Source organism: Elephas maximus, chromosome 19, assembly GCF_024166365.1.
Source record: "Elephas maximus indicus isolate mEleMax1 chromosome 19, mEleMax1 primary haplotype, whole genome shotgun sequence".
Lineage (NCBI taxonomy): Eukaryota > Metazoa > Chordata > Mammalia > Proboscidea > Elephantidae > Elephas > Elephas maximus.
Window position 1 is genome coordinate 58916344 of NC_064837.1, and position 26512 is coordinate 58942855.

The following is a 26512-nucleotide window of genomic DNA, read 5'->3' on the forward strand; positions in this document are numbered from 1 at the left end:
CAGCAAGGTTTCTTCCTAGAACATGACCGGGCCTGCTCAATGCTATCAAATTCCCTCTCTTGCTTGCCAGCTCAGAGTTCAGTTTATCAGTCCCTTCTTTGTATCGACAAGGGTGAAATCTTATATGACTGGGACTCTGTCTTTAATCCCCCATTCGGTCCACTCCGTCCCTGGGAAAAGGCCAACGGCCAACATGTGGGGGGTCGGTGGGGGGAGAAACTTTCCTCCTATATTCCCACCCGTGGGCCTAATCAGCTCTCTGATATTGCCTTTGCTTCCTCTGACTAGCAGAAAGCAAGGGATAAGCATAACTGAATAAAATAAGTACGCTGATGAGCAGGACCCTCATCATAACCTGATGGATTTAGGGGAGCGGTTGGATCCCTAAGCCAGTGCCGTCCAACAGAAATATAATGGGAGCCCTGTTATATTTAAAATGTCCTAATGAAAAATCAAACCTGTTGCCGTGGAGTGGATTCTGACTCAGTGACCCTACAGAACAGGGTAGAACTGCCCCACTGGGTTCCCAAGGTTGTAAATCTTTATGAAAGCAGAGTGCCACATCTTTCTCCTGCAAAGCAGCTGGAGGGTTCGAGCTGCAGACCTTTGGTTAGCAGCCCAGGGCTTGACCACTGTGCCACTAAGCTTCCTTCAAAAAAGTAAATAACAAAGGTGAATGATTTTAATAATATTTAACCTAATATGTCCAGAATATTAGCATTTCAACCTGTAATCAATATAAAATTTTTATACAATAAAAATTATCTGTTTTACACCCCCCCCCTTTTTTTATACTGTTAAATCCTTCGTGCATTTTACAGATACAGCCCTAGAGCTATATAGGATGTGAGCACAAAAGCTACTGGCCAGACACTTGGATTCATGTCCTTGAATGGCCTTCTTCCTTCATTTAGCACTCTTATCCGTCTAAAACTGTCCCCTGCGGCAGATGAGAGCAGATATTCTGATGGAAAGAAATGTCTGAAGGGCTAAAGAAGTCGCTTTTTGCCTGAGTTTCCCGTATTAGTGCAGTTTTTGCAGGCAGTCTACGTTTCTTGTGTGCTGATAGAGCGTTTGTGACAATCTGCATGGCTCTCCATTTATTACCATGTGGGGTCAGGCATGATGATGGGGGTGGGGGGGGGAGGGCACGTCGGATTCTAGAAAGACTCGGGCCTCCTCGTGGGCCCTGACGAAGTCCTTTCCTGGGTCTTGTGCCCATGGAGACGGTGTGGTCCCCATTGACGACAGCTCCTCCAGAGGGGAGAGTGGCTTGGACCGCCAAGCAGAGTCTTGGCAGGGCTCAGATTTCCTGGACCGATGGCTGCGCTAGCCTGGAGCACCGCGCGGCGCTGGCCCTGCATAGGATGAGCGGCGGGGCGTGTGCATCCCCGGCATCCGCCCGCGCTCGGCCGGTGGCGCAGCTGCAGCAGATCCGCCAGGGCCTCCGCCCCCTCCCGGGCCTGGAAGCCGCAGGAATCTCCCGGCCCCCGGCCCCGCGTCCTTCCCTGCAGGGGCCGTGGGGCGGAGTCGCCCATCTGTCATTCGAGACGACCCACGTGGGCCGGCTCGGGGGTGGTAGAGAGGGAGGAGAAAAGGCAGAGGCGTCGAAGGAGGCCTGAGAGCGGGGAGGAGAGAGGAAAGGAGTAGACAGAAGAGGAGAGAGGGGAGCGCACTAGAGCCCCGGGGAGAGGGAGCGAGGTGCAGAAGAACGAATAAAGGGGACCTGAGACATCCAAAGAGGAACAGGTAAGGAAGGGCGGATGAACAGGAAGGAGGGTAGAACGGTACTGGAGAGCGTGGGGAAAGAAGAGGTGGGAGTGGGAAAAGGGCTGCAGAGGAGGGACGCTGTGAGACGGAAAGAAAAGCAGGAGACGATTTTAGAATGAGTAGGGGCGAGCGCTGCTCAACTGGGGGTCGGTGGGTGGGGGCGGGAAGCGAGCAGGGCTGCTGCGCCTTTAAGGTTGCCAGGGCGACGGCTCTGGCCAGAGCGAGGCGCATTGACGTCAGCAGCCGAGCGCTGATTGGCCGTGGCGCGGTCGTTTCCGGTGGAGCCGCCGCGGAGCCGCTTATCGGTGAGTGGAGCGGGGCTGGGAGGGAAGCGCTGAGGGAGCTCGGCACGCCGCAGCCTCGCACCTGCAGTCCCGTGCCCGCCGCCGCCCGTCACTAGGTAAGTGGGGTTGGCCGGGGGGCCTGGGGCGGCGCGTTTTGTTGCCCTGCCGCCCGTTTGGGGGCGCTGGACCGATCCAAGATGGCGTCTCGGGGAGCGACCTGCAGGGGACGGCCGCACCCCCTGCCCCTCCCCGGCCTCTACAGGCGCTTCTCTGCAGGCCCGCGCCCCAGGCCGCGCCCCCGTCCTGGGTCTGCAAACCCGAAGCCTCCGGGTCGCCGGGGCGTCTGCTTCGGGCCAGGGCTCCCCGGCGGCCCCGCCCCCCGCCCGCGCGGTCCCTGCGGCCTCCCCCGGCCCTCGGCACCCGGCCGCCTCCGCCCTCGCGCGTCGCGGTCTCCGCGCTCGCCCGCCCCCCTTTCCTGAAGGACGGCAGCTCGATTTTGCTGGAATTCGCCATCGTTGCCCCCGATGGTTCTGCCTGGTCTGGAGGCGCAGCAGTTCTTCTCCTCTCTGCTCCGTCTCCCTCCTGTCATTTCCAGCCGTCGTTTTCTCTGGCCTTCCCGGGACCGTTTCCCCCCACACGATGATTTTGGCCTGGCCCCTAAATTTTTTTGTCCCCCTTCATTGCCCTTTCCCGGTTCTCCCCTCCCCCGCGGCCTCCCGACTAGAGTAGGAGGAGGGGTCGGCCTCCTTGCGTTTTGTGGTCATGACCGTGGCAGAAGCCAAGTGAAGGACACTGTGCTGTCCTTCCTCTCGAAAAGACGCGATAGCTATTACTCCTCCAGCTCCTTGCTTGTATGGTGCCAGATGACTTACTACTGGAGAGATTCTCAGGAGTGACATCTTTTTAGCAGAGGAAGGAAAGCTAAGGCTTCAGAATGACCCCAACGAAGTGTTGCTTGGCCGGTCTGAGGGGTTGCGGTCTGAATCAGGAAGTTTCTCAAAATATTTAAGTCTTTGCGTGTAATCCTTTTGACACTGAATTTTATCACAACTGCATTTCCAAAAGAAAGAGTGTGAATGTTTCCTTATGGGTAGAGACAATACAGTAAGTTTTAATGTAGTTAAGTGATTTTGAGGGGAAAGCTAAGTTGTTGAGGGTTTTTAAAATGAATATAAATACAGGGCGAATCCAGAGATAGTCAATTACAAATATTAAGATTGTGGAATTCAGAGATTCACTTTGTGACTGCATTAATCTTGGGGCATTTTTATTCATATACTGCCTTATTACCAATGTCTTTTTTGTCTTTTGAATACATTACTTTGTTTCAAACAAGAACGGTCTCTCCTCTTGGACCCAATTCTTTTCATCTCTACCAGCCAAGGACCTGCTCTTTGAATGATTTCGCTGATCAGCTGCATAGTTCTATGGATATTTCTGAAATACATCTGAATGTTTTGAAGCAAAAAGATCTGATTTATCATTGTTCATGGTGGCCTTCAGTATTATTTGAAATGCAGAAAATTTTACTGAATGTATTTCTGTTCATGTGATTGTAATTGACTGACATGAAAAAGTGACTGGTATAAACCTATCCTAAAGTAAAGAAACTTTTTTTTGAGTGCTTTTTTTTGAAATAGCAGCATGATTCTTTTTCCATGGCCTCTAATTTATGGGCTTGTCAAGGAGCCACAAACTTTCTCAGGGTCTATTAATTAGTCTACTTGTTACTGACCTTTATTATGAAAGTTGTCACAACAAAATGAGTAACAGTGTAGCACTTTAGAATAGCTCTTTATCCTGGTATTTCTGTTTCTCAACTTTTACATTTAGAGTTTCATCTCTCTGGTTTGTGGTTTTGCATTATAATTGAAAAAAAGTCTGATTAGTATTAAATTCAGTTGCAGAGTAGAGGGGACCATGCTTTTTATCTTCTACTCTTAATTGCTTAAGATCTTTCCTCCTTAAAACCACTGGGTAATTCTGTTATTTAGGGCTGGAATCTGGTAAGTGATTGATTCTAGAATAAAAGATTGCTTTGAAAACTCATTTGGGGTTCCATTTGTGTCTTTTGACTTTGTGATTACTTTAGTAGTTGGCTAATCAGATTCTTTGCTCCAGTGGTTTGCTGTGTAACATCAGGAGATCCCTGTGGGACAGGAGTTACGTGCAGGGAATGTCAGATGTTCTTCGTTGTGCTTACTTGCTTTCATTTAGAGCTGACCTGTGTGGCCTTGCAACTCTCTGCCCTGTTTACCGTTTACACACTTCCCACGTCATCATGATGTCTTTTGCAGGGGAGAAGTGAATGAAATTTCCTTAAGGGCTTGACTTCTCAGCAGCCCGCCTCTGCAGGGAATAGTGGCTCATACTTCCTCCCAGGAGCTGAGGTTATTGCCTCTCGCTGTTGCTGCCTGCAGAGTCCAGATCTACTGTATGAACTAAATGAAACACTTTTTTGGAAGAATGCTGTCTATTTTATTGCTTAGGGCCCACCTCTCCCTTTAAAAAAAAAAAAATTTAGTGGGGAAAAAAAAAAATCCCTGTGAATCACTTGCCTGTGAATTTGGCAGGTCAAAGACTAGATTGGTGTTTGCCTATTAGAAATGGCGTATGCAGCATATGTTTGTTTTTTCCTGTAGGGAAAACCATGGCGTCCGGCAGCCCTGCCGCCAGCGAGGAGGAGCGGAGCCTCCGGGAATGTGAGCTGTACGTCCAGAAGCACAACATTCAGGCGCTGCTCAAGGATTCTATTGTGCAGTTGTGCACTGCGCGACCCGAGAGGCCCATGGCATTCCTGCGGGAGTACTTTGAGAGGTTGGAGAAGGTACAAATAAATGTGGGGAGGTGATGAGATGACCCTGACGAGTGTTAAATTGATAGAGTAAAATGTTGTTAATTTGTACCTTTTGGGGGAGAAAGAATTCTGACCAAATAAACCATCTCAAACAATTTAAATGAGAAATACAGTTAAGGCATTTATAGTAATTTAATAATTTTAATTGGGAAATTAATTTATATACTAAGTTTACTTGGCTAACAAAGGGTTTCCAAACAGAATTCCTTGTAGCTTTTAATTAATGAATAAAATTGACTGTAACAGCTAAAATTGATCAGAAGTAGTACAGCAGTTAGATGAAATGAGAAGATTCTAAAGAAAGAAGGTCATGCTTGTCTCTTCGACAAAGCAGGTAAGCTTGACGAGCAATTTTTGGTCAGGATTTTTTTTCCCATTGGGAAAAATTAGTCCAGTTTTTAATCTTTGTTGTTCATTTCCATTGTGTATGTCAGTGGGACCTAAGTATATGGTACATGGTTTTTTAGGCAAAATGATCATTTTCCATCGAGGGCAGTGCTTCAGTTTATATCCCTTAAGACGTGATGAGTGAAGAAGCCTAGGTTGCTACATGTAGTCTGAGTAGTTTTGATTGATTCGCTGCTTTAAATTAGCAGAATGGATTTACAGGTTTACTCTTGCATATCAAAGTTTACAGGTGGTTCATAATGATTGGGAGCTAATTGGGGGAAAATTTCTCAGGTATATGATCATTAATTATCTTTAATTACATAATTGAGATACATGTAAATTTTCCATTGATTTAGAAAATTTCTTAATCAGTAGCGTTCATTAGAAATAGTGTGTGTACTCAAAAAATGGGTGACTCAGTGATGAGATATTTTCTACTGTTTCCTTGAAAAGCTGTTTGCTAAAATCGGTGTTTAATACTGTCATTAGAATAATTAAAAAAACAAAACTAGTCCCCATGAATTTTCCTATCTTGGAATTTCAGTAGAAATTCAGACTTTCTCTTATTTAAACAACTTCCATATGGTTAATGAAAGTACTGTAGAGGAGGGCCCTTTCGTGTTCCCTGTTTTGAAATAAAGTGCGTTCCTGGAGATCTGGTTCTGAAATGGGTCACTGTAAGGTGATCCCTCTTCTCTGTGAACATCAGTACAAACCATCAAATGAGGGGATAAAGTTGGTGAGACATTAAGTGCGTGTCTTTTTATAGGGGGTGTTGAATGAGTGGTACTAGCTTCAAAGCCTGTTATACTAAAGCTTTAACCAAAGATAAGAAATAATTATTAATTTCCTTGCAAATGAGATTTTTAGATTTAATGTGTATTGGCTTCTTACTGCCTTTTAGATGTCTTACAGCTGAAACTTTTTCCTATAATTCAAGGATCTTAATTCACTTGTGCACAGTCCTTTAGCTACGATCGAAGATAGATACCTGGTCTTGAAGTAAACTGTAAATCTTCAACCTTTTAATAAGTCACTGCTCTATATGTTAGGTGTTGGGTTTATATGTCTGAAAATACAGTTATGTTCAAAGTCAATATTCTTAACTTCTTCCCCATTTCTAGGGGTTACATTTCAGGTGCCTTCAACCACTCAATAAGAAATGCACCAAAAAACTCTCATGTTTGGTTCATTGAAAGCTTCTGCATTGTATTGCAGAGTGTCATCTCGAATTTGAGTCTCTTTTACATACATGTTTATTAGAGCCTTACTTGTATGATAGGTCATAGGAATTATAATGGCTATTGCAGTTGAGCGTCCACTATGTGACAAGTACTGCGTGAAGCAGTCTACACACATTACCTCGTTATGTCAAATATGTGAGGTAGATGATTATCACTGTTTTACAGAGGAAGCAGTAAAGCTCAGAGAAATTAAGTAAGGAGGCCGTAGTTGTGTTCAGTGTAGTAGTCAGCTTTGGCCGCAGCAGCGTACATCTCCCAAATTTTAGTGACTTACTAGAACAGACTGTTATTTCTTGGTCATAAGCAGCTCTGCTGGGCTCATCCATCTTGTCTTTGTGACTCCACGTGTCTTATTCTGGGGCCGAAGTGGAAAGAGCAGCTACTATATAGATTTAGGGCACACTGTTTTCAAGGCAGAGAGAGGATAGAAGCTGCGGGTGAGGGGTGGGAAGGAGGATAAATCCCACAAATGGATATGGTGTGGCATGTCCTCTTACATTTCATGGCCAAAGCAAGTCATACAACCAAACCCAGAATCAGAGGGGTGGGCAGTTTACAGGGAAGAATGGCAAGGACAGCGAAGGAGTGAATAATTGTGAACACATTGAGTGGTAGGGACGGATTTTGAGCCTGTGACTCTAGAACATGATGTTAACCACTAAGTAGACTGGGATTTTGTGTTTGCTTTAGTAAGTAAAAGAGTGGAAGAGGGAGGGGATTGACAGCAGAATGACAACAGCAAGGAATAGGATAGACGGATGTATCATAATACATATTAGATATGGATGATCTTAGTAACGGCCACAAATTGTTAGGATAAGGCTCTATTCAGAGTGCCGTTTAAGAAAGACTGACTGGAATTCAGAAAAAATGTTAAAATCAACATGTTGTTGGTATATGAAAATTATCTTAGAAATTCAGTTAGGTAGAATATAGTCGCAAATGAGGCGTTATTTGCGATCTTCACAAAATTTTTTTGATACGGCAATAACAAATTTTGGGGCTAAGGATTTGTGTTTTCATTTATACTCAATCTTTGGGGAGACTTGAGTTTCCTAGTTCAGTGTTAATAGGGAATGGGAAAACCTTATTGGTTATTTGAATACCAGAATGAAAATGAAGCAAGTTTTCTAAGAAATGTGTTTTTTTTTAATAGGTTACATATTCACACACTGTTCACAATTCTGCAGGTACAGCATGGTTTAACAGTGAAAATATCTTGCCCACCCTGATGCCCTCTTTGGATGCAATGAGTGTTCCAGAGATAACGTATATTTACTATTTCCTATATAAAAGAAGTCCTTAACTCTTCCAAAATGTGCTAGGCATTCTGTTGTGTAAATGTCCTGTAATTTATTTAATCATCCCTATTGATGGTCATTTAGATTGCTTCCAGTGTTTTACTATCGAAAACAATTACGTGGTGAGTAACTTTATATGTATGTTATTTCACACAGATGTATATCATAGAGTAGATTCCTGGAAGTAGAATTACTGGATGAAGAAGTAAAAGCATTTGTGATTAAATAGCAGTGAAATATTAAATATTTTTGTTACATGTTTTTCTTACTGTGTTTTTCTGAATCGAAAACGAGAAAATCCCGAGAAAGGAGAAAAATAATACCCGCAAAAGGAGACTAAAAATCAGGCATGACTGTTAACAGAAATGAAGATTCTACTGATAGAAGTGAAAACTGTTAACAATTGGATGAGTATCCTAAACTTTTCTTGCTCCATGGAGTTCTTATTTTGATTCCAAAAGCAGGGCTGAATACTATACAGGAAAAAAAAAAAAAAAAAAGAGGACATCTCTTTAATGTCTTTTTTTTTTAATAATCAAAATCTATCCTAAAATAGTTGATAAATGTTAAATTCATTTAAGAATTGAAAAGAAATTTTTAAAAATGATGGAGAAGAAGTCACATGAAGGTGGTAGACAGTGCATTCTTTTTTTCACATTGTTTATTGTAGGTCTGAGATTAATTTCTTTTTAAGGTCCTATGTTTGAAAAATAAAAAGGTTTAATAGTTTCAGTTTTTATATAAATTGATTCAATAAGAAGTCATTTCTAAAAACAGGTAAACTCTTTTTTTGTCTGAATTTCCGGTATAAGCCCTGATAATAAAGAATGCTTCTAGCTCTGCTAGGAGAGGTACTGTCAGATGTGATCTTACTTATTTTTTAAATTCTTGGTTGCCATTACACCGTTTAATTATTTGGTATGCTCTGGACCCCAGCTAGACTGGGAACTCCCCAGGCTGAAGACCCTCCCCTGTTTTTATATCCCCATTGCCTGGCATAGGACTTGGCATGGCAGAGCCAGGGAATGCTTACTGAATGAATGAACAAACCCAGTGATCTAGACAGTCTTTGATCATTTGCTGTGTCTGCATTGTTCCTGGATAACATTCTTCTCGGGGCAGGGGATTCTTTTATGATCTGCAGCAGCACAAAAAATCCTTATTGACCAGGATTTTGTTTTGCAGTTTATTACCATCACGTGCATTATAAATTATTGTCATGACATTATTATTCCACATGCTTTTGTACTAATGACTTTTGTTTGTTAATAAACTGTAACAGCTCTTATCAGAGGAAACACCATAACCCTTTGAGAGCATATCTTTTCAAACTTTACTCTATTTTTTTCCGTTTGGAATTGTTTTTTTAAAAAACCCTTAACTTTCAAAGTGGTAATAGAGGAAGAGATTTGAAGTGACGGAGATGGACTGTGTTTGGAATGAGAACACCAACTCTACATAAAGTGCTCAGCGATCACATTTTACAAACCTATTATTGTTTCTTTCAGGAGGAGGCAAAACAGATTCAGACTCTGCAGAAAGCAAGCAGTCGGGCAGACTCACGGGAGGATGAAATCTCTCCTCCCCCGCCTAACCCAGTGGTTAAGGGCCGCAGGCGACGAGGCGCTATCAGTGCTGAAGTCTACACGGAGGAAGATGCTGCATCCTATGTTAGAAAGGTAGTTTGATGACCTAAACATCGATGAAATGTTTTTGGGACCTACATGGTAGTCATCTGGTCTCAGGTGATGAACACATGTGTTGTTTTGAGAAGTAAAATACAAAACAGGATCAGTCTTACTTCCTCCCATACAGCTCTTTGTTACTGTAGAACAGGTTTCGGTAATAACACTCCCACAGCAGAAATAACCAGTGATGACTATAAACCAGTAAATACTGGGATTTGGGGGTTTATCTTTTCCATGTCTTTGAATTGGAGTAGGAGAACAAGCAGGCGACGCTCCTTTTCTCCTGAGTCATGGTGTCCGTTTTTTTGACATCTTGTACTTCATATTGTGACTTCTAACCTTTTATCCTATAACCTTCATTTGTCCTAGTCTTTTTTCTCACAGCTGTGCTGTCATTTTGAGTTATGCTGTTAGCCCTAAGGGGGACCAGAATTGTCCTGGCACTTGAGGCTTGTGAAACTAATAATACATGGTCACAGTTTAAAAAGTGACTAATTGTCATAAAATACTTAGCTTTGCCATGGAATAATGACCTTGGTTAAGGTGTTTTTGGTTTGTTTTTTAGTTGTTAACTGGAAACCAAATACTAGCCTTTAAGTACAGGTCTGACTGTAGACAAAGATACTAATTAGTCAATATTTGTTGATTACTTTGTGGATCAAAGACAATACAAATGTGTTGTAGTGAGAATATTTAACTCAAAGCAGTCTTGTTTAAATACATTAATGTAGCTTGACATTTACTTGAAATGCAGGTTGTAAACATGAAATGTTTTTGGTTTATGGAATTGTCATTTGACCTTTAATTCTTTTTTAGGTTATACCAAAAGATTACAAGACAATGGCTGCTTTAGCCAAAGCCATTGAAAAGAATGTGCTGTTTTCACATCTTGATGATAATGAGAGAAGGTAGGTACAGGTTCTTATACTATTTTTTCTAGTAGGGCTATAGTCCGAAACTATTCTCATCATTGTCATGAATTTTAAAGCTCTTAGTAATAAGCATTCCGGAGCCCTGCTGGTCAGCAGTTTAATCCCACCAGCCGCTCCTCAGGAGGAAGCTGTGGCGGTCGGCTTCTGTAAAGGTCACAGCCTTGGAAACCCTATGAGGCAGTTGTACTCTGCCCTGTAGGGCTGCTGTGAGTCGGAATCACCTCGATGGCAGCTGATTCTCTAGTTTCTGCTTTTATTACATCATCTTTGATGATGATAAATTCGGGGGCAGTTCTGCTTTTATTTAAAATTATCACATGATTGCCCAAAGTAAGTACTCTGAAAGTTTAATTACTTTAAAAGCAGTGCACAGTTATTGTTAGTAGGATGAGATTAAGGTGGCACAGGGCATAAAGTGCTCTGCTGCTTACCGAAAGGTTAGCAGTTCCAACCCACTAGCTGCTCTGAGGGAGAAGGCTGGGCATTCTGCATCCGTAAAGATTACAGCCTTGGAAACTCATGGGGCAGTTGTACTCTGTACTGTAGGGTCACTATGAGTTGGATTTGACTGGACAGCAACAGGTTGGATTTAGTAATCGTTCCTTTGATGACCACCAGGGCTGAAAGTTTGGCACCTTTAATTCTAAAGTTAGTGATTGAAATCCACAGAAGAGACGTACGTGAAATGTAACATGAGGCCTTCTCTCCCTTACAGTGATATTTTTGATGCCATGTTTCCAGTCTCTTTCATTGCTGGAGAGACTGTTATTCAGCAGGGTAAGGGCTGCTGTTGCTGTGCCATATGGTATTATTGTGTGTGTGTGTGTGTGTGGGGAGGTGAGAATGTAGAGTTTATTTTGTGTTTTTTATTGAAGGTTTTTTCTTCTTCCATCCTACCATCGTCCTCTTTTATTCTATTAGTTTTTTCTGTTTCTTGAATTAAAATTCTCTGAGCAAAAGGGCAGAGTCTTTCCCCAAGGGCCTAATATTTCCCTAGCATCTAGTATGATTTTATTTATAATAACTACTAAAGGAAATTTTGCATTTTTATTCTGAGTGTTGTATGGAATTTTGTAATTGTATATCATATACATTCTTTGTACTGATTATTAACCATTTTTAGAAAAGGAAATAAGCAAAATGGCTATATTCTTCACCATAGAGCCCATGTGTTTCTAAACTTTGATGCTGTCTATTGGTCCTTACCTTTCTGCCTGTGTAGACTAATGTGGATCTACTCTTTTGGGTATTGCCCTCTTTTTTCTTTTTTCTTTATTTGATGTTGCATGGGTATTTATAAACCATATATTTTTTCATTTAGTGGCAATCTGATACTTTGCTACTTAATCGTTTATTTCTAGTTTTTTGTTGTCAGAGTTGACAGAGCAATATCATTGTACACATGGCGCTTTTTAAAAATTTTTTTCCAGAGATATTCTTCACTATGAAATACGATATAAAAACGATCAATTTTATGACTTTTGAAATAATTGCTGGATTTTTATTTCACGGAATAACTATAAAGTAGATTCAGTATTTTACATTAATTTGAAAGTTTTACTTTGTGTTTCCTTGATTTGGAATATGCTTCTCACTTTTTTACTTTGCTCCCTTTTAGGTGATGAAGGCGATAACTTCTATGTGATTGATCAAGGAGAGATGGATGTAAGATTTAATAATAAAATTATGCTGATAATCGTGAAAGTCAATGCGTTGATTTTTTTGTCACTTCTAAGGAACAAGGATAGTAGTGTTTCTGAAGGGCTATTACAGCCCGTGTGTCACATTCCAGTAGTGTTTGCATCTGCACCTTTTGCCAGGTATTTTGATGACACAGAGAAACTTTTTAAAGGTAATTTCTCTTGCTAGACATGCAGTTCTGCTGGAGTGGTGGTTAGGACATGCATTCTGTGGAGTAGGACGAGCCTCAGAATGAGTCTAGATCCAGCCACTAGTAGTTACAAAACTTAGTACAACTTTTTTAATTCTGTAAATCTTGTTTACAGTGAAACAGGGTTAACAATAGCATTGATCTGTTACAATTGAGAAAATTCAGTGACGTAATGCAAGTAATGTATTTAGCATAATACTCTGTAAATGGGTATGATTATTATTAGTACTTTGTTAACCTTTTTCCTCTGCTTATCACTACAGAGTACGTTTTTCTTAGATAATTAAATTAAGTAAATCACAGACACACTTACATCATTAAAATCAACTTTGCTCTTCTTTGGACTGAAAGCTTAATATGTTTTATTTTTGTAAACAAAGCTCAGGATTCTGACTTCTAAAAAATGAAAAATTATTCTGAAAATAATTCTCATGCATTCGTATATGTAGGAGAAACTCAATCCTTTGATGTCATTTGCATTTAAGGTCTACGTCAACAATGAATGGGCAACTAGTGTTGGGGAAGGAGGGAGCTTTGGAGAACTGGCTTTGATTTATGGAACACCTAGAGCAGCCACTGTCAAAGCAAAGACAAACGTGAAGCTGTGGGGTATTGACCGTGACAGCTATAGAAGAATCCTTATGGTAAGAGATCATGGTTTTTTGGAGTGTGATTAAGAGTTCACGTCTGTGTAACTAATGTTTGCACTTAAAAAACAACCAACACCCAGTGCCCTCGAGTCAATTCCGACTCATAGTGACCCTATAAAAGACAGAGTAGAAGTGCCCCATAGTGCACTTACCAAATTAAAATGAGAATATTTTTTACGTTTCGTAACATAATGCTTTGTATTAAGCTCAATGTAGCATGATCTTTTAGAGCAAAAGTTTGGCCAGAAGAAAAATGTGTATATGTAATGGTCAGCTTGCTTTTGGAAATCTCTCCATTTGCTGATAGGCACTTGGTAACTTACCTAATCCTTATGCATCACAGATAGCCTGATAAGTGCTGCTGTTAAGTGCAGGAAGTTATTTAAAGCCATTCAGAAGTAATCAGCTTCTTTAAACTGTGAGGGTGGGTTATCAGTAATGCAAATATCACGTCCCTGCTCACTAAAGGAATAAACAAAATAATAAAACCACTGGAACATTCTGCTGATACAGACTTTCTGAGAACATGGTGAGAATTTATAGAGAGCTTTGGATGTTTTTAAGTTCCACCTAATGGTATTAGTCATTCTGAATGGTTTTCTTAAATTTGTGCAGTGCCTGTCTGATTAATTGGAAGTATGCAGTCTAATGTAATTTAAAATTTTTCTGTACTTGGGAGATGTGTGTGTGTGTGTATGTGTATGCATGTATGTATATATTACTGTTTTCCCTTCTCACTCCCTCAGATGTGTTTAACTGTTTTTGCAGATAGTTAATTTTGGGGTTATGATCCATTTTTTGCCCCTAAGTGGCAGTAGTTTATTCCCTTACTTCTCAGTGGAATTGGAGCTAGGGGTCAGGACAGTGGGCTAGGAATATATTCAGCTATGATCACATATATTACTTGGGTATTTTTTTGAGAACTGGTAATTTGCTTGTTTAAAATTTTACCAATATGGTGGTGCTAGGAATCGACTCGACGGCAGTGGGTTTTGGGTTTAGGAAGCTTCTGTGGCCGTATGCCTGGTTTTCCTTTTAGTAGGAGCAAGTAACTAAGGGCATTATTAGAGAACTGAACAGAGAGACTCACCATTTTCAACATGAAGAAAAGTAATCTCACCTTAAGAACTTCCTTAATTCTGTAAATTCACTGCAAGCTGTAATTTTTCTAGTTTTTTTTGGTTCATTTGTTTGAAACTTAGTAGTTAATGATTCTGCAGCATTTTGTGATACACATTTTTGAAATACGATTTTTGTGACTTTCTCCGTGTTTAGGGAAGCACGCTGAGAAAGCGGAAGATGTACGAGGAGTTCCTTAGCAAGGTGTCGATTTTAGGTGAGTTCTGGAAGATGGAGGGGAATTGTTACACTAGAGGGTTAGCGATACTTAAGCAGAACTTACTGTGCTTCATAAAAACTACTGTAGTTAACTCATACTTTTGTTTGCTAATAGTGAAAAATACACAATTTTTATTTGACAGTCAAGGGCTTGATTAAATTAGAAGTAATTTTAAAGTGTTGAATTTGCTAGTATATGGAAAACCTCTTAATTGGAAATGATTGGACTTGGGAAAAGCCTTCTGGAATTATCTGTGCTACTCAGTTCCTCTTGAAGACACAGAATTGCTTCAGGCGTCCTCCTGACTAGTCATTCACAGTTCTTTGTGACTCGTTTCTGATGCTTCCTCGCTGAATTTATTCAGGAAAGAGTATTGGCAAGAATGCGTTTCCTCTGTGGGAAGATTAGGTGTCCTTTGGTGGCATCCTTTGAAAAAATGCCTCTAGTTTGTTGAAATTTAAAATAAAACCAGTTAATTGGAGATATTTTTGTGTATTACGTGAACTTGGAGACGTTGGGAGAACCTGTTCTTCACTGGGAGGGAACTGGCCATTTGTATAATCGTTTTCTGCTGTTGTTTTGTTACAGTTGAATTGACTTCTTTTTTCCCCCTTCTCATCCTGTCTCTGGAATAGTTGCATTGCTTATCCATTATGTGGGTAATGACAGTATTACTTCTGGGTCCAGTAATTGTAGATTTGATTTGCACTAACGGCATCCTTTAGGAATATTTAATTACGTTTTCTTATTCCTTTACCACTGGGTGCAGTTGGTATGACTTAACCTGGTCACTGGGCTGCCAAGGAAGGCTCTAAGGATCGTCTGTAGGTAATAAGAGAATATTACTGAGACTAGTGGTAATGGAGGACAGGTGACAGGGTTAATCTGAGACACTGCTGGAGTGTTGATGGGTACGGTGATTTGGTTGAATCACTTTATACTTTGATTTTGTTTGGACATTTTTAGCGACATCAAATCATGTAGAGAAATCCTTTGGATTCTTTCAGAGTCTCTGGATAAGTGGGAACGTCTCACAGTGGCTGATGCGCTGGAACCGGTCCAGTTTGAAGATGGGCAGAAAATTGTGGTGCAGGGAGAACCAGGGGATGAGTTCTTCATTATTTTGGAGGTAAGGAACCTGCAGTTGCTACTTGAAAAGTCACGCACCACAGGAGGAAAAAGGTGCACAAATTCTGATACATAGCTTTAGTTCTTAAGAATACTTGGCAGTTTTATTTAACAATTATATTTGAAATGCCATTGTTTGGTTTTCTGCCAGGCTACCACATTTTAAATGAGTTTGAATCAGGATTCTGGAAAAGCCCTAAACCCATTGCTGCTGAGTCAATTCTGACTCAGTGTGACCCTACAGGACAGAGTAGAACTGCCCCCATAGAGTTTCCCAGGAGCATCTGGTGGATTTGAACTGCCAGCATACTGGTCAGCAGCCATAGCACTTAAGCACTACGCCAGCAGGGTTTCAGGAAGAGCCCTAGATAGGAAGTAATAGCCAAATCCTGACCTACACAAATTAATCCTCAATGTGCAAGCCAAATATAACGCAACCATGAAGCATAACAATCCATGGTGATTCTATAACTTCCTTATTACGGTGCATGTGGTTGGGTTATTTGGCAAACAGACATCAAAGGTAAATAGTAAAAATTTAAAAGTTACCATGTTTTTTTAATCTTCATAATCCATAGAAATGTATAGCAGATATTCTCACTTGCCAACTAGATTCAAATGGCAGATTTCCATGAATGTGGCTTGGTGGTTGGTTATTGATTTTATCTGAACCAGGGTTAGGAGACTCTAGCCAGCCAGGTGGTAAGTAATTTAGGCTTTGTGGGCCATAGTGTCTCTGCCCCAGTGACTCAACTCTTGTTATAGGGCAGCAAAAGCAGCCATACTTAATATATGAATGAATGGGTGTAGGTATGTTCTAATGTGAGACTTTGTTTACAAAACATGGCAGTGTACTGGATTGGCCTCAGGCTGCAGGTTGCTAACCCCTGAGTCTGAACCCTTTAATTACCTTAACTTGGTGAGAAGAACGTTCCTGGGGGTAGGAGGACCACACTGGTTAAATAGAAAAATAGGAATCAGAGCTCATGTAGTGACTGACTGACTGACTGACTTTTTGGCTATCTTTTATTATCATATGAAAGCAGGGTTTGAAATAACCACCGAATCTTTTGTTTTTGCAAAATAGCTAAAATACCTAAGGTATTTAAAATGTCACCTAGGATTTGAAAATGTTTTTGTTTGTTTCATGATTTTGTTCTAGGGTTCAGCTGCTGTGCTACAACGTCGGTCAGAAAATGAAGAGTTTGTTGAAGTGGGAAGATTGGGGCCCTCTGATTACTTTGGTATGTGGACTATCTCACAGTAGATGCCTAGTTTAAGCCCCCTGCAGTGAGATCCTGTTGTCTTTCATAATTTTGTTGTCTTGAATATTATTTTTAATTGCAGTCTGTTTTGGTTTCCGGAGAAATAGTGTGACATTTTGGCCTTCAGAAAAAAAAAAAGCCAAAACTAAACCTGTTGCCATTGAGTTGATTCCAACTCATAGTGACCCAGTAGGACAGAGTAGAACTGCCCCGTAGAGTTTCCAAGGAGCAACTGGTGGATTCAAACTGCTGACCTTTTGGTTAGCAACCTGAGCTCTTAACCACTGCGCCACCAGGGCCCAATTGTGACCTTTACTCAGTTAATAATTGATTATCTCATCTATCAATTTTTTTTTTTTAAGTGCATATGTGGTGTTGTCTGTAAGAAGTTACTAGAGAAATAAATACTTGTTTTCCCTTCATTCTTAGAAGTGAGAAAGGTGTTTCCATAGCAGTTGGCCTGCTCTCATCCTTCCCCTTTTCCTTTCTGCAGGGGAAATTGCACTGCTGATGAATCGTCCTCGCGCTGCCACGGTGGTTGCTCGTGGCCCCTTGAAGTGCGTTAAGCTGGACCGACCTAGATTCGAACGTGTTCTAGGCCCGTGCTCGGATATCCTCAAACGGAACATCCAGCAGTACAACAGTTTTGTGTCACTGTCTGTCTGAAACCTGCCTCCTGAGCCTCCTTTTCTCCTTTCCCCAGTCCATGCTTCACTCTTGCAGACAGCTTTATTTTCCCTCATTGCAGCGCCAAGTGGGCACTGGCATCACGGCTTTGTGTCTGTTTATATTAAAAGTTGCTTTTCTTGCACCGTTTTTAATTTGGAGCATTAAGTGAATGCTCGTACATGGTTAAATAAATAGAAAGAGTTCTATGGAGACTTTGCAGTTACTGCTTCTCTTTGTGCAGTGTTAGTGTTCAATCTGGGCAGTGAGTGCCATGCTTTTTGGCGAGGCAGATCCCAGCACCAGATGAATTCTCATAAAGTAATGATGTTACAGTGCAAGATTCTTTTTTTTAAAAGTGACATAACTTTCCAGATATAAGCATATTTTAGACTGTGGCCATATATACTGTATTTCTTTATAGAATAAATGATTTCTCATTAAGCTTAAAGGATTAGGAAAAGCGGATATAGAAAAAGCTTAGTAGAAAGACATCTGCCTGTATTTAAACTATAAGGGTAGAAAAATGTCCATTTTTGAAAATTATCAGATATGATCTGTTCAGTTATTTTTATTTTTTAACCAGAATTTTTGTCAGGTCGATTTGCTAGCTTTTGTTTATATCTCATTATCAATGTTTCCTCTCCACTTCTTAAGTTCTGTAGATGTGCTTATTTTTACCTGCTTTTTCCGTTTGAAACCACAGCTTAGCTTATGATTTGGTTACGATTTAACTGCATCTGTCTTTTCTCACAAGTTCTGATGAGACATTTATCCAGCTAGTGCCAAATGTCGATCACCAGATGCTGAATTGAGACCAAGATCTGAGGCCTACATACTTGGTTGTTAACTTAGAGCTTTTGGTGAACGTACATACTTCATTTGACTCCAGTGTAATCTACACTCACTAAACTCTGGCTCCAGGAGATTGGATTTGCTGGGAGTAGAAACAGATGGAACAAACGTCATGACAGAGAAGTGCTAAAGGAGAAATGTCAGGTGGACACAGTTCAGTGTCAGGACCTTCGCCCTGTTACATTCTTTGGGGCATGAGATTTAGGAAGAAATATTTTAACCTTTTTCCCCCTCCTTTTTTACATCAACTAGGATTTATGGTGGGTTGGGGATGGGGTGGGATGTTTCATGTTGTTTCACGTTGGTCTGAAAGGCCGTCCTGTGGAAGGTCTGCTTTCCTCTCTAGCATTTATTTCCCTAGTAAACTTTAAAAAATTTTTTTTTGAAGTGAAAGTTGTGTTGAGTCTTAACTGTGTTTCAGTATTTTCCAGCCTTGTGTGTGGTATTATTACATGTGCACCAATGATACCCAGCCGTTTATTTTTTTTTTAAACAAAATTTCACTGTTCCATAGTGTAGGCACTTTTATTTCCACTGTGATTTATATGTAATGTAGGGGTGTATTCGGGAGTGACTGCAAGCATTTTTCCATCTGTGTGCAACTGGCTCTGATTATTAACCTCCTCTCCTGCCCTTTCCCAGGTCATTTAAATTGCTTGTGGTAGCTTTTCACAGATTGGAATACTTCAGGTTGTCTCAAGGTTGGTGTAGAAGTCTGGGGAGGAGGTTTTATTTACATTTTAATGTGGGAGAGAAAGTCACCTTGTTACAAATGTTTTTATTTTTCAGGATAATCTATATGTTGAATGAGGGCTTTCTGATCTGTACTTTGTGTTTAGCTGCTCTTTTTATATTTAAAAAGCGAAAAATAAAAATTGTTCTTATTAGCTTAAAGCTCAATTTGATCTTTGTTTAAATGCCAAAAATGTACTTAATCGAGTTATTTAGAATGGCATAAAATTGCACAGTTTCATATATGTATATAGTCATGTTCATGTATATTTAGGTACATATCATGCTTTCTATATAAGTTTGACCTTTAAATCATTCGGCTTGCTGTTTACTCCCTTTTGTGGTTTTTAATCTAAGAAATTTTAACGTAAGTCTAAACTTAAAAATGATTTACATTTAAAGCTTTATCTTTGTGCAATCTTAAGCATATGTGTAATGATCACAAATGGCATAGTTTGTCTTAGTTGATATTCAGGGCTTTAGAAGCCTTTATTTCTGAGCTCGGTGAGTGAGTTTATGAAATCTGCTGCTCTAGAAAGTATAGATGGCCAAAGGACCATTTTGTATTGTTTCTTGCCTAACGGTCTGATTATACTGTATGTGCTAATATACTCTATCTTTTTGTTATAGATTGTCTTAACGGTAGGTCAAATAAAAAAAAAACAAACTAAATAATTTAAAATCTTAAATGTAATCAGTTTTTCTTCCCTTTCTCCTGTCTCTTCTCAGTGTCCTCCATCCCCCCAAAACTTGCTCTGCTGAGTGAGAATGAAAAGTAAAAGTGATGTTATAGGATCAGTGTTTTAAAAGAGTAATGTGTTTATTTTCAGTGATACTCACTTCAGCACGTTAGTGAAAGAATGGCTCTCACACCTTCTTTACAGGGTAATTGAGATGTAGCAGATTTCTCTGTGGAGTCATGGAAGGAAAAGATTAAATCAAAAGCCAAAAATTTCCTTTTCGTTGAAGACAAGACTGGGTCTGGTGCCTTGGACCTTTCTTAGACTTACTAGGGAAACAGCGTTTCTGGGTTGGCGTGCTCTTTGGTTTAACTTTAACGTATGTATTTAGGTATTTCTGTTTTTTTTCTATGTTTTTATGTGTGACATACATAAAGGCCTATTTCTGAAGCTTATTACTCAGATTTCTGAGATGATGAAGTTGTACTCATTGGTACATTGATACCAGTTTTTTCACATACAGTGAAGCTGGAGATGTGTTGTATTCTGGAAGAATGTTCTTTAATTTGTGCTGTGTGGCAGTGTGTGCCTTGTCTGGGTTCAGCGATTCCTTTTCTCCAGCCCATTGAAATCAGAGCCTCCAGAATCACAACAGACTATAAAGAAGACTTTCCTGAGTTGACTGCCCTGGTTTGTTATCATTTAATTCTCCCTCCAAAATGGTGGCTCATGTAGAATTTTTTTTTTTTTTTTTGTATTTTCATGATGTAAGTATTGACATTTTGAAACTGAAGTAGCATGTCAGTTTTAGTACTGCCAAATTTATAGCTAAACCCTCTTTGTACTTTCGACTCTGGCGGTGTGTTTCTAGATGGACTAAAATGACTGTAAGGAGCAGTGGCTGGAAAAGCAGTTAAAATGCCCACTAAGTTTTCTGTCATAGTAGCTACCAACCAGTAAAGTCTGTAGTTCCTGGAATTTAAAAGGCAGGAGAACCTTAAATCTCCCTTCTTACTCCATGGAATTTTGATAGAGAAGCTAGTGTGTACACAAACAGCTAGAACATAAGCTCACAGTTGTGACTTCATCTGGACTCCACCTAAAAGCAAAACCGCTAATAAGTGTAATTGTGTTCATTTTGTGAACATTCTGCCAGTTCAGCTGATCAGAGTAGCTTTGTGATTTTATAATCCACCACTAGATGGAGAGCTTTCTGTATCATCTGTTAATAGAGCTCCAAAGTACTTTTTTTCTTTGTGTCGACTTCATACTTAACAAATTGTCCTTCTGACTTTAGAAAAGGTTAAGATGAATTCCTTCAAACTCATCTCCTCACCAGCTCACATACTGTACGATTCTTTAGTTGTTACTGACAACATGAAACAGTTTTACATAGAGACGGGAGAATTTTTATTTCATGGAAGTTGAACAATAGTTCAAAATGAACATGTTGGAAGAATTGATAGTACTAGGGATGGAATCCTTTGTTTTCTGATATTTTTTGACAAATGACCAAACCAAAGCCAAACCTGTTGCCGTTGATTCCGGCTCATAGTGACCCTATAGGACAGATTAGAACTGTCCCATCGGGTTTCCCAAAGAGCAGCTGGTGGATTTGAACTGCTGACCTTTTGGTTAGCTGAGCTCTTAACCAGTGTGCCACTGGGGCTCAAGGATAGAGCCTCAATTTTGTTAGTCAAAAAATAACACAAAGATAAGTGAATAATGTATTTAAGTACTCTGAATATTGTGGAAACCCTGGTGTCATAGTGGTTAAGAGCTACGGCTGCTAACCAAAAGGTCGGCAATTCAGATGCACCTTGGAAACCCTAGGGGGCAGTTCTGCTCTGTCTTGTAGGGTCCCTATGAGTTGGAATTGACTTGACAGCAATGGGAGTGGTTGGGTTTCTGCTTGTTGTGGTCAAATTCAGTTAACTCGTCTTCTAGATTGGTTTAGGGGAGGAAGGAGGGAAAAGATAACAGCCAATACTTAGTTTTTGTCAGATGGCATTGCATTTTTTTTGGGTCAGTTCTTCAGTACTGTGAGTTTGTAAAGTACAACAAAATTTTTGTTTTGGGGCATTTGAAAACCAGTCCATTGTCACAGAAATGGCTGGATTTGAGAAGTCATCTGAGATCAGTCAGTGGGATTCTTGTATTCAGATTGGGTCACAAGGACTGGAACATAGGTAGAAAGTGTGAAGTCTCATTTGATCCACTTCGCGGGTTACTGTTTGCAGTTTTTTAGCCTCCTTGTGATACGCCAGGTGATCGTGTTTTATCTGGACCAGGAATTACCCTTTTACCTGTAGACACAATAAGGATCTGAAGGGCAGTTAGATAGCCACTTGATGTCCTTTTATTTTATTCGTTACAGTTAATACTGTCCTGGGAACAGTGCTTCCAAGACTTCGAAGCCTGACCCGTATCCAGATTCCCAGAGGGCTTAGTCTGTGGCCTTTATGAAGTCAGTGCTTTCTGGGAAAGGGAGCCAAGGCAATTCTCTCTAGAAGCCACTCACCAAGAATAAAAGATCAAGTTCAGTGGATCCCACTTGTGGTTTTAAAATAGTCCCAGTGCCCTACGTCCTTCCTGAGCTCATGACTCATGGCCAGCAGCATCAGTAGGTGGAAGGGAGAAGTGGTCAGCGTTTGGGAGTCCACTGCTGACGTCTGACTTCTGGTCCCTAACTTGTCCATTTAACCGGGCCAGAGTATGGGGCTGACTGTTCTGCTGGGCCGCCGGCGATGACACTGTCTTCCCCGTGGGTCTCTATGCATCCCTCCACTGCCTTGAGGATGATTTGGAGTCTCCGGTCCAGGGCAAGGAGGTGAGGCTCTGTGAGCACGGGGGTGAGCTGATCATCCAGCAGCGATTCCCGCATCACATCACTGAGCCTGTAGTCGGCTTGGGCCAACAGCTGTAGGTGCAGAAGCGTTTTCTTTTTTATCCTGAAAGGACAAAGTCATAAGAGCCATATAAGCAAATGTAAAGAAGTAACTGGCTTGAACTGACTGCTATGTCCACAAAGCTGTTGTAGCTGAAGTTCTGAGAACCTTCTTCCCCAGTGTCTTCACAAGCACGTTTTAATGAAAATCAGATAAAAAACAATGAATAAAATGTGATATTTATCCAGTATTTTGCAGCCCTTTGCCCAGTTGCCTTTTGGCGAAGGGTCTGTTGAACCATCTGTGCTGGGCCCTGTGCATTTGCTCTGATGTCGCTAAGGGCATCAAAAAAGAAGTGACAGATTCTCCAAAGAGATTACACTGGGAAGTTTCTAGTAGGTGAAATGATGACGCTGTCTGCCATCTCAGAAGTCCTAGGTAATGCCAGCCTCTAAGTTGTTTCTTGCCCACTTTGTAATATTTCTGTGACATTCTAAAATCAGGGATGAAAATGGGACGAGACCAATCGTGAGTTTAGGATTTTGGTTTCTTTTTATGTGGTAATCTGACTTGGACTCAGATGGGTAAGCAGCTTGATTGTCCATCCTTTGGCATGAAAAGCAACTGTCCTGCTTGGGTGGGAGGAAGGGAGGCAAAGAGGGAAGCCCATTTAAGTTAACCTAAGAAGTCGACCACGAATATTCATGCACTGCTTTGAGCTTCCCAGCTGGGAAGGAATGAGATAGTTTTGCTAGGTGTGAATTACATATTTATAATTAGTTCTGGATACTGCAGCTGAGCAGGTGGACAATTTTACAAGCCTGGCGGAAACACCAGAGAGAGATGGAAGTAGGTTAGACATTCTCTAGAGAGAAATGGTGGCCAAGCAAAGGCCTTAGTGCTTGCTTTCAATCTGATACGAGTTTTATGGGACTTTAATCAGGATTTTGCTTAGATGGTGATCAAATAGTAATATTTATGAGCTTCTGTAAGTGCTGGGTGAAGCAGAGGTCTGATGAGTAAAATCAAAGACTTGTCAGGCTCTGCAAAAGTAGGTGATTATCTGAGTGGGCTCAGGATTAAAGTTGGTGAGTGAAAGGTTTAAAAGATTAGATACTAATTCATCTTGCTGAAGGATGCAGATGTCTAAGAGATGTTGCTGGGGAAAATTCTGTAGCTGTAGTATAAGAATTCATGCCACGCTTCTACCACCTATCACCTAGACCAACAAAAAGTGGATGAAGACCTCCCTCCAGAGCTTGGCTGCAGGTGGGATCGAGTGTCATGACTATTAACTGCCCTTTCACTGAAAACTTACATGCAGCATTGGGAGAGAGGCGAGAGGATGGAGAGCTCATCATGGGAGTGTCGTCCGAACCTAGGGGAAGAAACGGATGCTCGTGGGTGGCCAGCCAGCCTCTTTGTCATTTCCTTAATATTTCCTCTCTCCTTGTTTCTACTCAACCTTTTTTCAAATTACAGCTCCCCGTAAAATGCCAGTGATCATGGCAGCTGACTCTCCAGCCCTCTCCTCAATCAGGTCACAAAAGACTGTGTCCAAGGATGTTAAAACCCGATACTGTCAAGTTGATTCTGATTCATAGTGACTCCATGGGACAGAGTAGAACTGCCCCATAAGGTTTCCAAGGCTGTCATGTTTACCGAAGCAGACTGCCACATCTTTCTCCTACTGAGCGGCTGGTGGGTTCCGACTGCCACCAGGGCTCCTCCAAAGATGTTAAAACCAAGCAGTTCCTTTGGTGGTTTGCTCACTCATTCATCTACCCATCGACTACAGAAGGTCAGCCAGTGAGTAAAGCCATGTCCTCTGCCTCCAGGAGCGTTGCATTAGTAAAAAATTACAGAAAATTTCAGTCTGTTTCACGAGGAGGCACATTAGTGCTCTTCAGCTGGAGGAGAATCATGCAGTGCTTAGCAAAGATCAGGAGGAAAAGGGAAATGGAAAAAGGACAAGGCGGCGACAGGGAATGTGATAGTGGAGGCCTCTCACCCTGGGGACCTCTGGCTTCCCTAAGCAGCTGCACAAAGAAGACTGGCTGCAGGAGGGGCATGTGGGGACACAGGAAGTCACACGTACCCTCTGGCATTGTCCAGGTGAATAAGGAAGCCATCATCCCCAAACTTTGTGAACATCTCATAATGGTGGCGGTCCATGTTTCCTGTAAAGAAGGGGAGAACTTGGAGCCAGGGCTGGCCCCTGTGGGCACTTGAAGGTGGGATTCTTCATCTCTTGGGCCTGTGGCCTTGCCCTAGGCTCTCCCACTGGTCCACGTGTAGTGTGACCCTTCCTACCTTCCTACTTGGTGAGGGGAACAATTAGCTTCAAATCCAAGGCCCACTTGGGCCTGGTGGCAGGGTTGTATGCTTCCCTCACGGATGATGACCCTTCAGCTCCTAGCTCTTTGTTAACTTTTGCCCTTTTGGACTCCCACCAGTTGTGCGGTATGTGAGAAGTGCAGGGTTAGGCAGTCCTCATGATCCAGGTGGTCCTGTCTCCCAACATCACTGAGAACCCCACCCGGCTCAGCATCTGAGCCCTCTGAAAAGTGCCCTGAGCACAGGGACCCACCTATCAAGAAGTCGAAGATGGCCATGTCAATGACGTTGAGGAGCCGGTTGCTGCTATTGTACGGGTAGATCTGTTTCACTGTGTCGCAGTAAAGCGGATTGACCTCCCACCTGAGGGTGAGAAGAAGTCCTACGGCTGGAAAAGCCAAGATGGCAAGGTGTTGGGGCCCTCCCCATACCTGTCCTCCCAACCCTCCCCTGGGCTGGTGGCAGCTTCTTAGGTGGTAGGTGGGTACATTCAGGAGGATCCTGGGCAAGGACATGAGAGACTGCAGATTGCACGTGGTGAGAAGGTTCTGGGTCCTTTCACTGTACATTTATCAAGCTTCCACTCTGTGCTAGGCACTGTACTGATGGCTGGGGACCACGCACCGGGTGGGCAAGATGGCAGCTGGGGTAAGGCTGGTACAGTGTCGCTCACCTGCTTCCTCTGCACCTGCTCTCACTATGCCTCTTGGACTCAGGCCTTCCAGTTCTCCCAAACCCCTCGGGATCCCCCTCTCTCACACATGGTCCTCTGCTTAAAACGCCCCTCTTGTTTCCTTATATCTGGCTGGCTCTAATTCAGCCTTTACAAGTCCCTTAGGGTAGGTTGTGTCCTCTAGGGATTCTTCCCTGATTACTTCTCTCCCCACTACAAGTCAGAGTGGCTTGAACAACAGACTGATTCATTCATTCAGCTAATATTAACTGAGCACCTACTATGTGCACGGGAGTGTGTCAGTGCTAGGGATACAACTAGGAACAAGATAGGTCTTTTAGGCTTAGGTGAAGCAGGTATCCCTCCCATGGGCTCCTTGTGTGCCTCTCACATACAGCACGGATCCCACTGTGTGGTAATCATCTGGTTCCCTGTCAGTCCACCCTACTAGACCATGGACCTTCTTGAGGGTAGAGGCTGTGTCTATTATTTCTATATCCCCGAGCACCTAGTGTTAGGTACTTAGTAGGCTCTTTGTAACTGAAAAAATGAACTAAAGGGAGAGAACAGACACAGGCCAGCTGGTCCAGGATCAATATGAAATAAGGCAAAGGAGGATCAAGGCAGCTTTTGGGGTCCAAAAGCCAGGTTAGCTGCAGGCCCTTGGGACAGCGACTGCGGTCACTTGCAGGACTGGACTTCAGGTCCGAGGGCATGGTGCTGTGGCCAGGGGGCTGACTCACTCTTCTTTTCCTGCCAGCGAGTAGGAGCGGATCCAGGGGTTGGGCACAGACAGCCTGGGGGCCAGGTTGAGGGACGGCAGGAAGGCGGAGAGGGAGCCCTCCAGCAGGTGGGGGTTGCCACAAACAGCATACTCTGTCTTGCACATGTAGGGACACTTGGCGAAGAAGCAGACGTTGCTGGCTAGAGGATGGAGGAGAG

At 42.0% G+C, this 26512-nt stretch overlaps 2 protein-coding genes across 4 annotated transcripts in view; one reads left to right on the forward strand and one right to left on the reverse strand.

Moving 5' to 3' along the window:
- Window positions 1–1439: 1439 nt before the first annotated feature.
- PRKAR1A (protein kinase cAMP-dependent type I regulatory subunit alpha) lies at window positions 1440–19410 on the forward strand. Of its 3 annotated transcripts, none has more exons than XM_049859243.1 (11): window positions 1440–1749; window positions 4697–4881; window positions 9355–9525; window positions 10351–10442; window positions 11182–11243; window positions 12085–12131; window positions 12843–13001; window positions 14283–14343; window positions 15354–15475; window positions 16637–16718; window positions 17233–19410. In XM_049859243.1, exons 2-11 carry the CDS (start codon window positions 4705–4707, stop codon window positions 17403–17405), a joined length of 1146 nt encoding a protein of 381 aa, XP_049715200.1. In that variant the 5' UTR covers window positions 1440–1749; window positions 4697–4704; the 3' UTR covers window positions 17406–19410. The 3 variants fall into 3 exon arrangements, with proteins under 3 accessions (XP_049715200.1, XP_049715202.1, XP_049715201.1); XM_049859245.1 differs by lacking the exon at window positions 1440–1749 and adding an exon at window positions 1983–2075; XM_049859244.1 differs by lacking the exon at window positions 1440–1749 and adding an exon at window positions 2082–2170.
- A 387-nt stretch (window positions 19411–19797) lies between these two features.
- The window catches only part of FAM20A (FAM20A golgi associated secretory pathway pseudokinase), a 54481-nt gene continuing 47766 nt past the window's right edge, over window positions 19798–26512 (reverse strand). Inside the window, exons 7-11 of the mRNA XM_049859242.1 lie at window positions 26314–26494; window positions 25151–25260; window positions 24659–24740; window positions 23879–23938; window positions 19798–22623 (exon numbers count right to left, since the gene is read on the reverse strand). Coding sequence (XP_049715199.1) covers window positions 22359–22623; window positions 23879–23938; window positions 24659–24740; window positions 25151–25260; window positions 26314–26494 — 698 coding nt within the window. The 3' untranslated portion in view covers window positions 19798–22358. The remainder of the gene's footprint in view (window positions 22624–23878; window positions 23939–24658; window positions 24741–25150; window positions 25261–26313; window positions 26495–26512) is intronic.

Coding starts and splice junctions, on each gene's coding strand:
- PRKAR1A (XM_049859243.1), top strand. CDS start 4,705: ATGGCGTCCGGCAGCCCTGCCGCCAGCGAGGAGGAGCGGAGCCTCCGG. Junction 4,882..9,354: donor ACTTTGAGAGGTTGGAGAAG/GTACAAATAAAT, acceptor TGTTTCTTTCAG/GAGGAGGCAAAACAGATTCA. Junction 13,002..14,282: donor GCTATAGAAGAATCCTTATG/GTAAGAGATCAT, acceptor CTCCGTGTTTAG/GGAAGCACGCTGAGAAAGCG.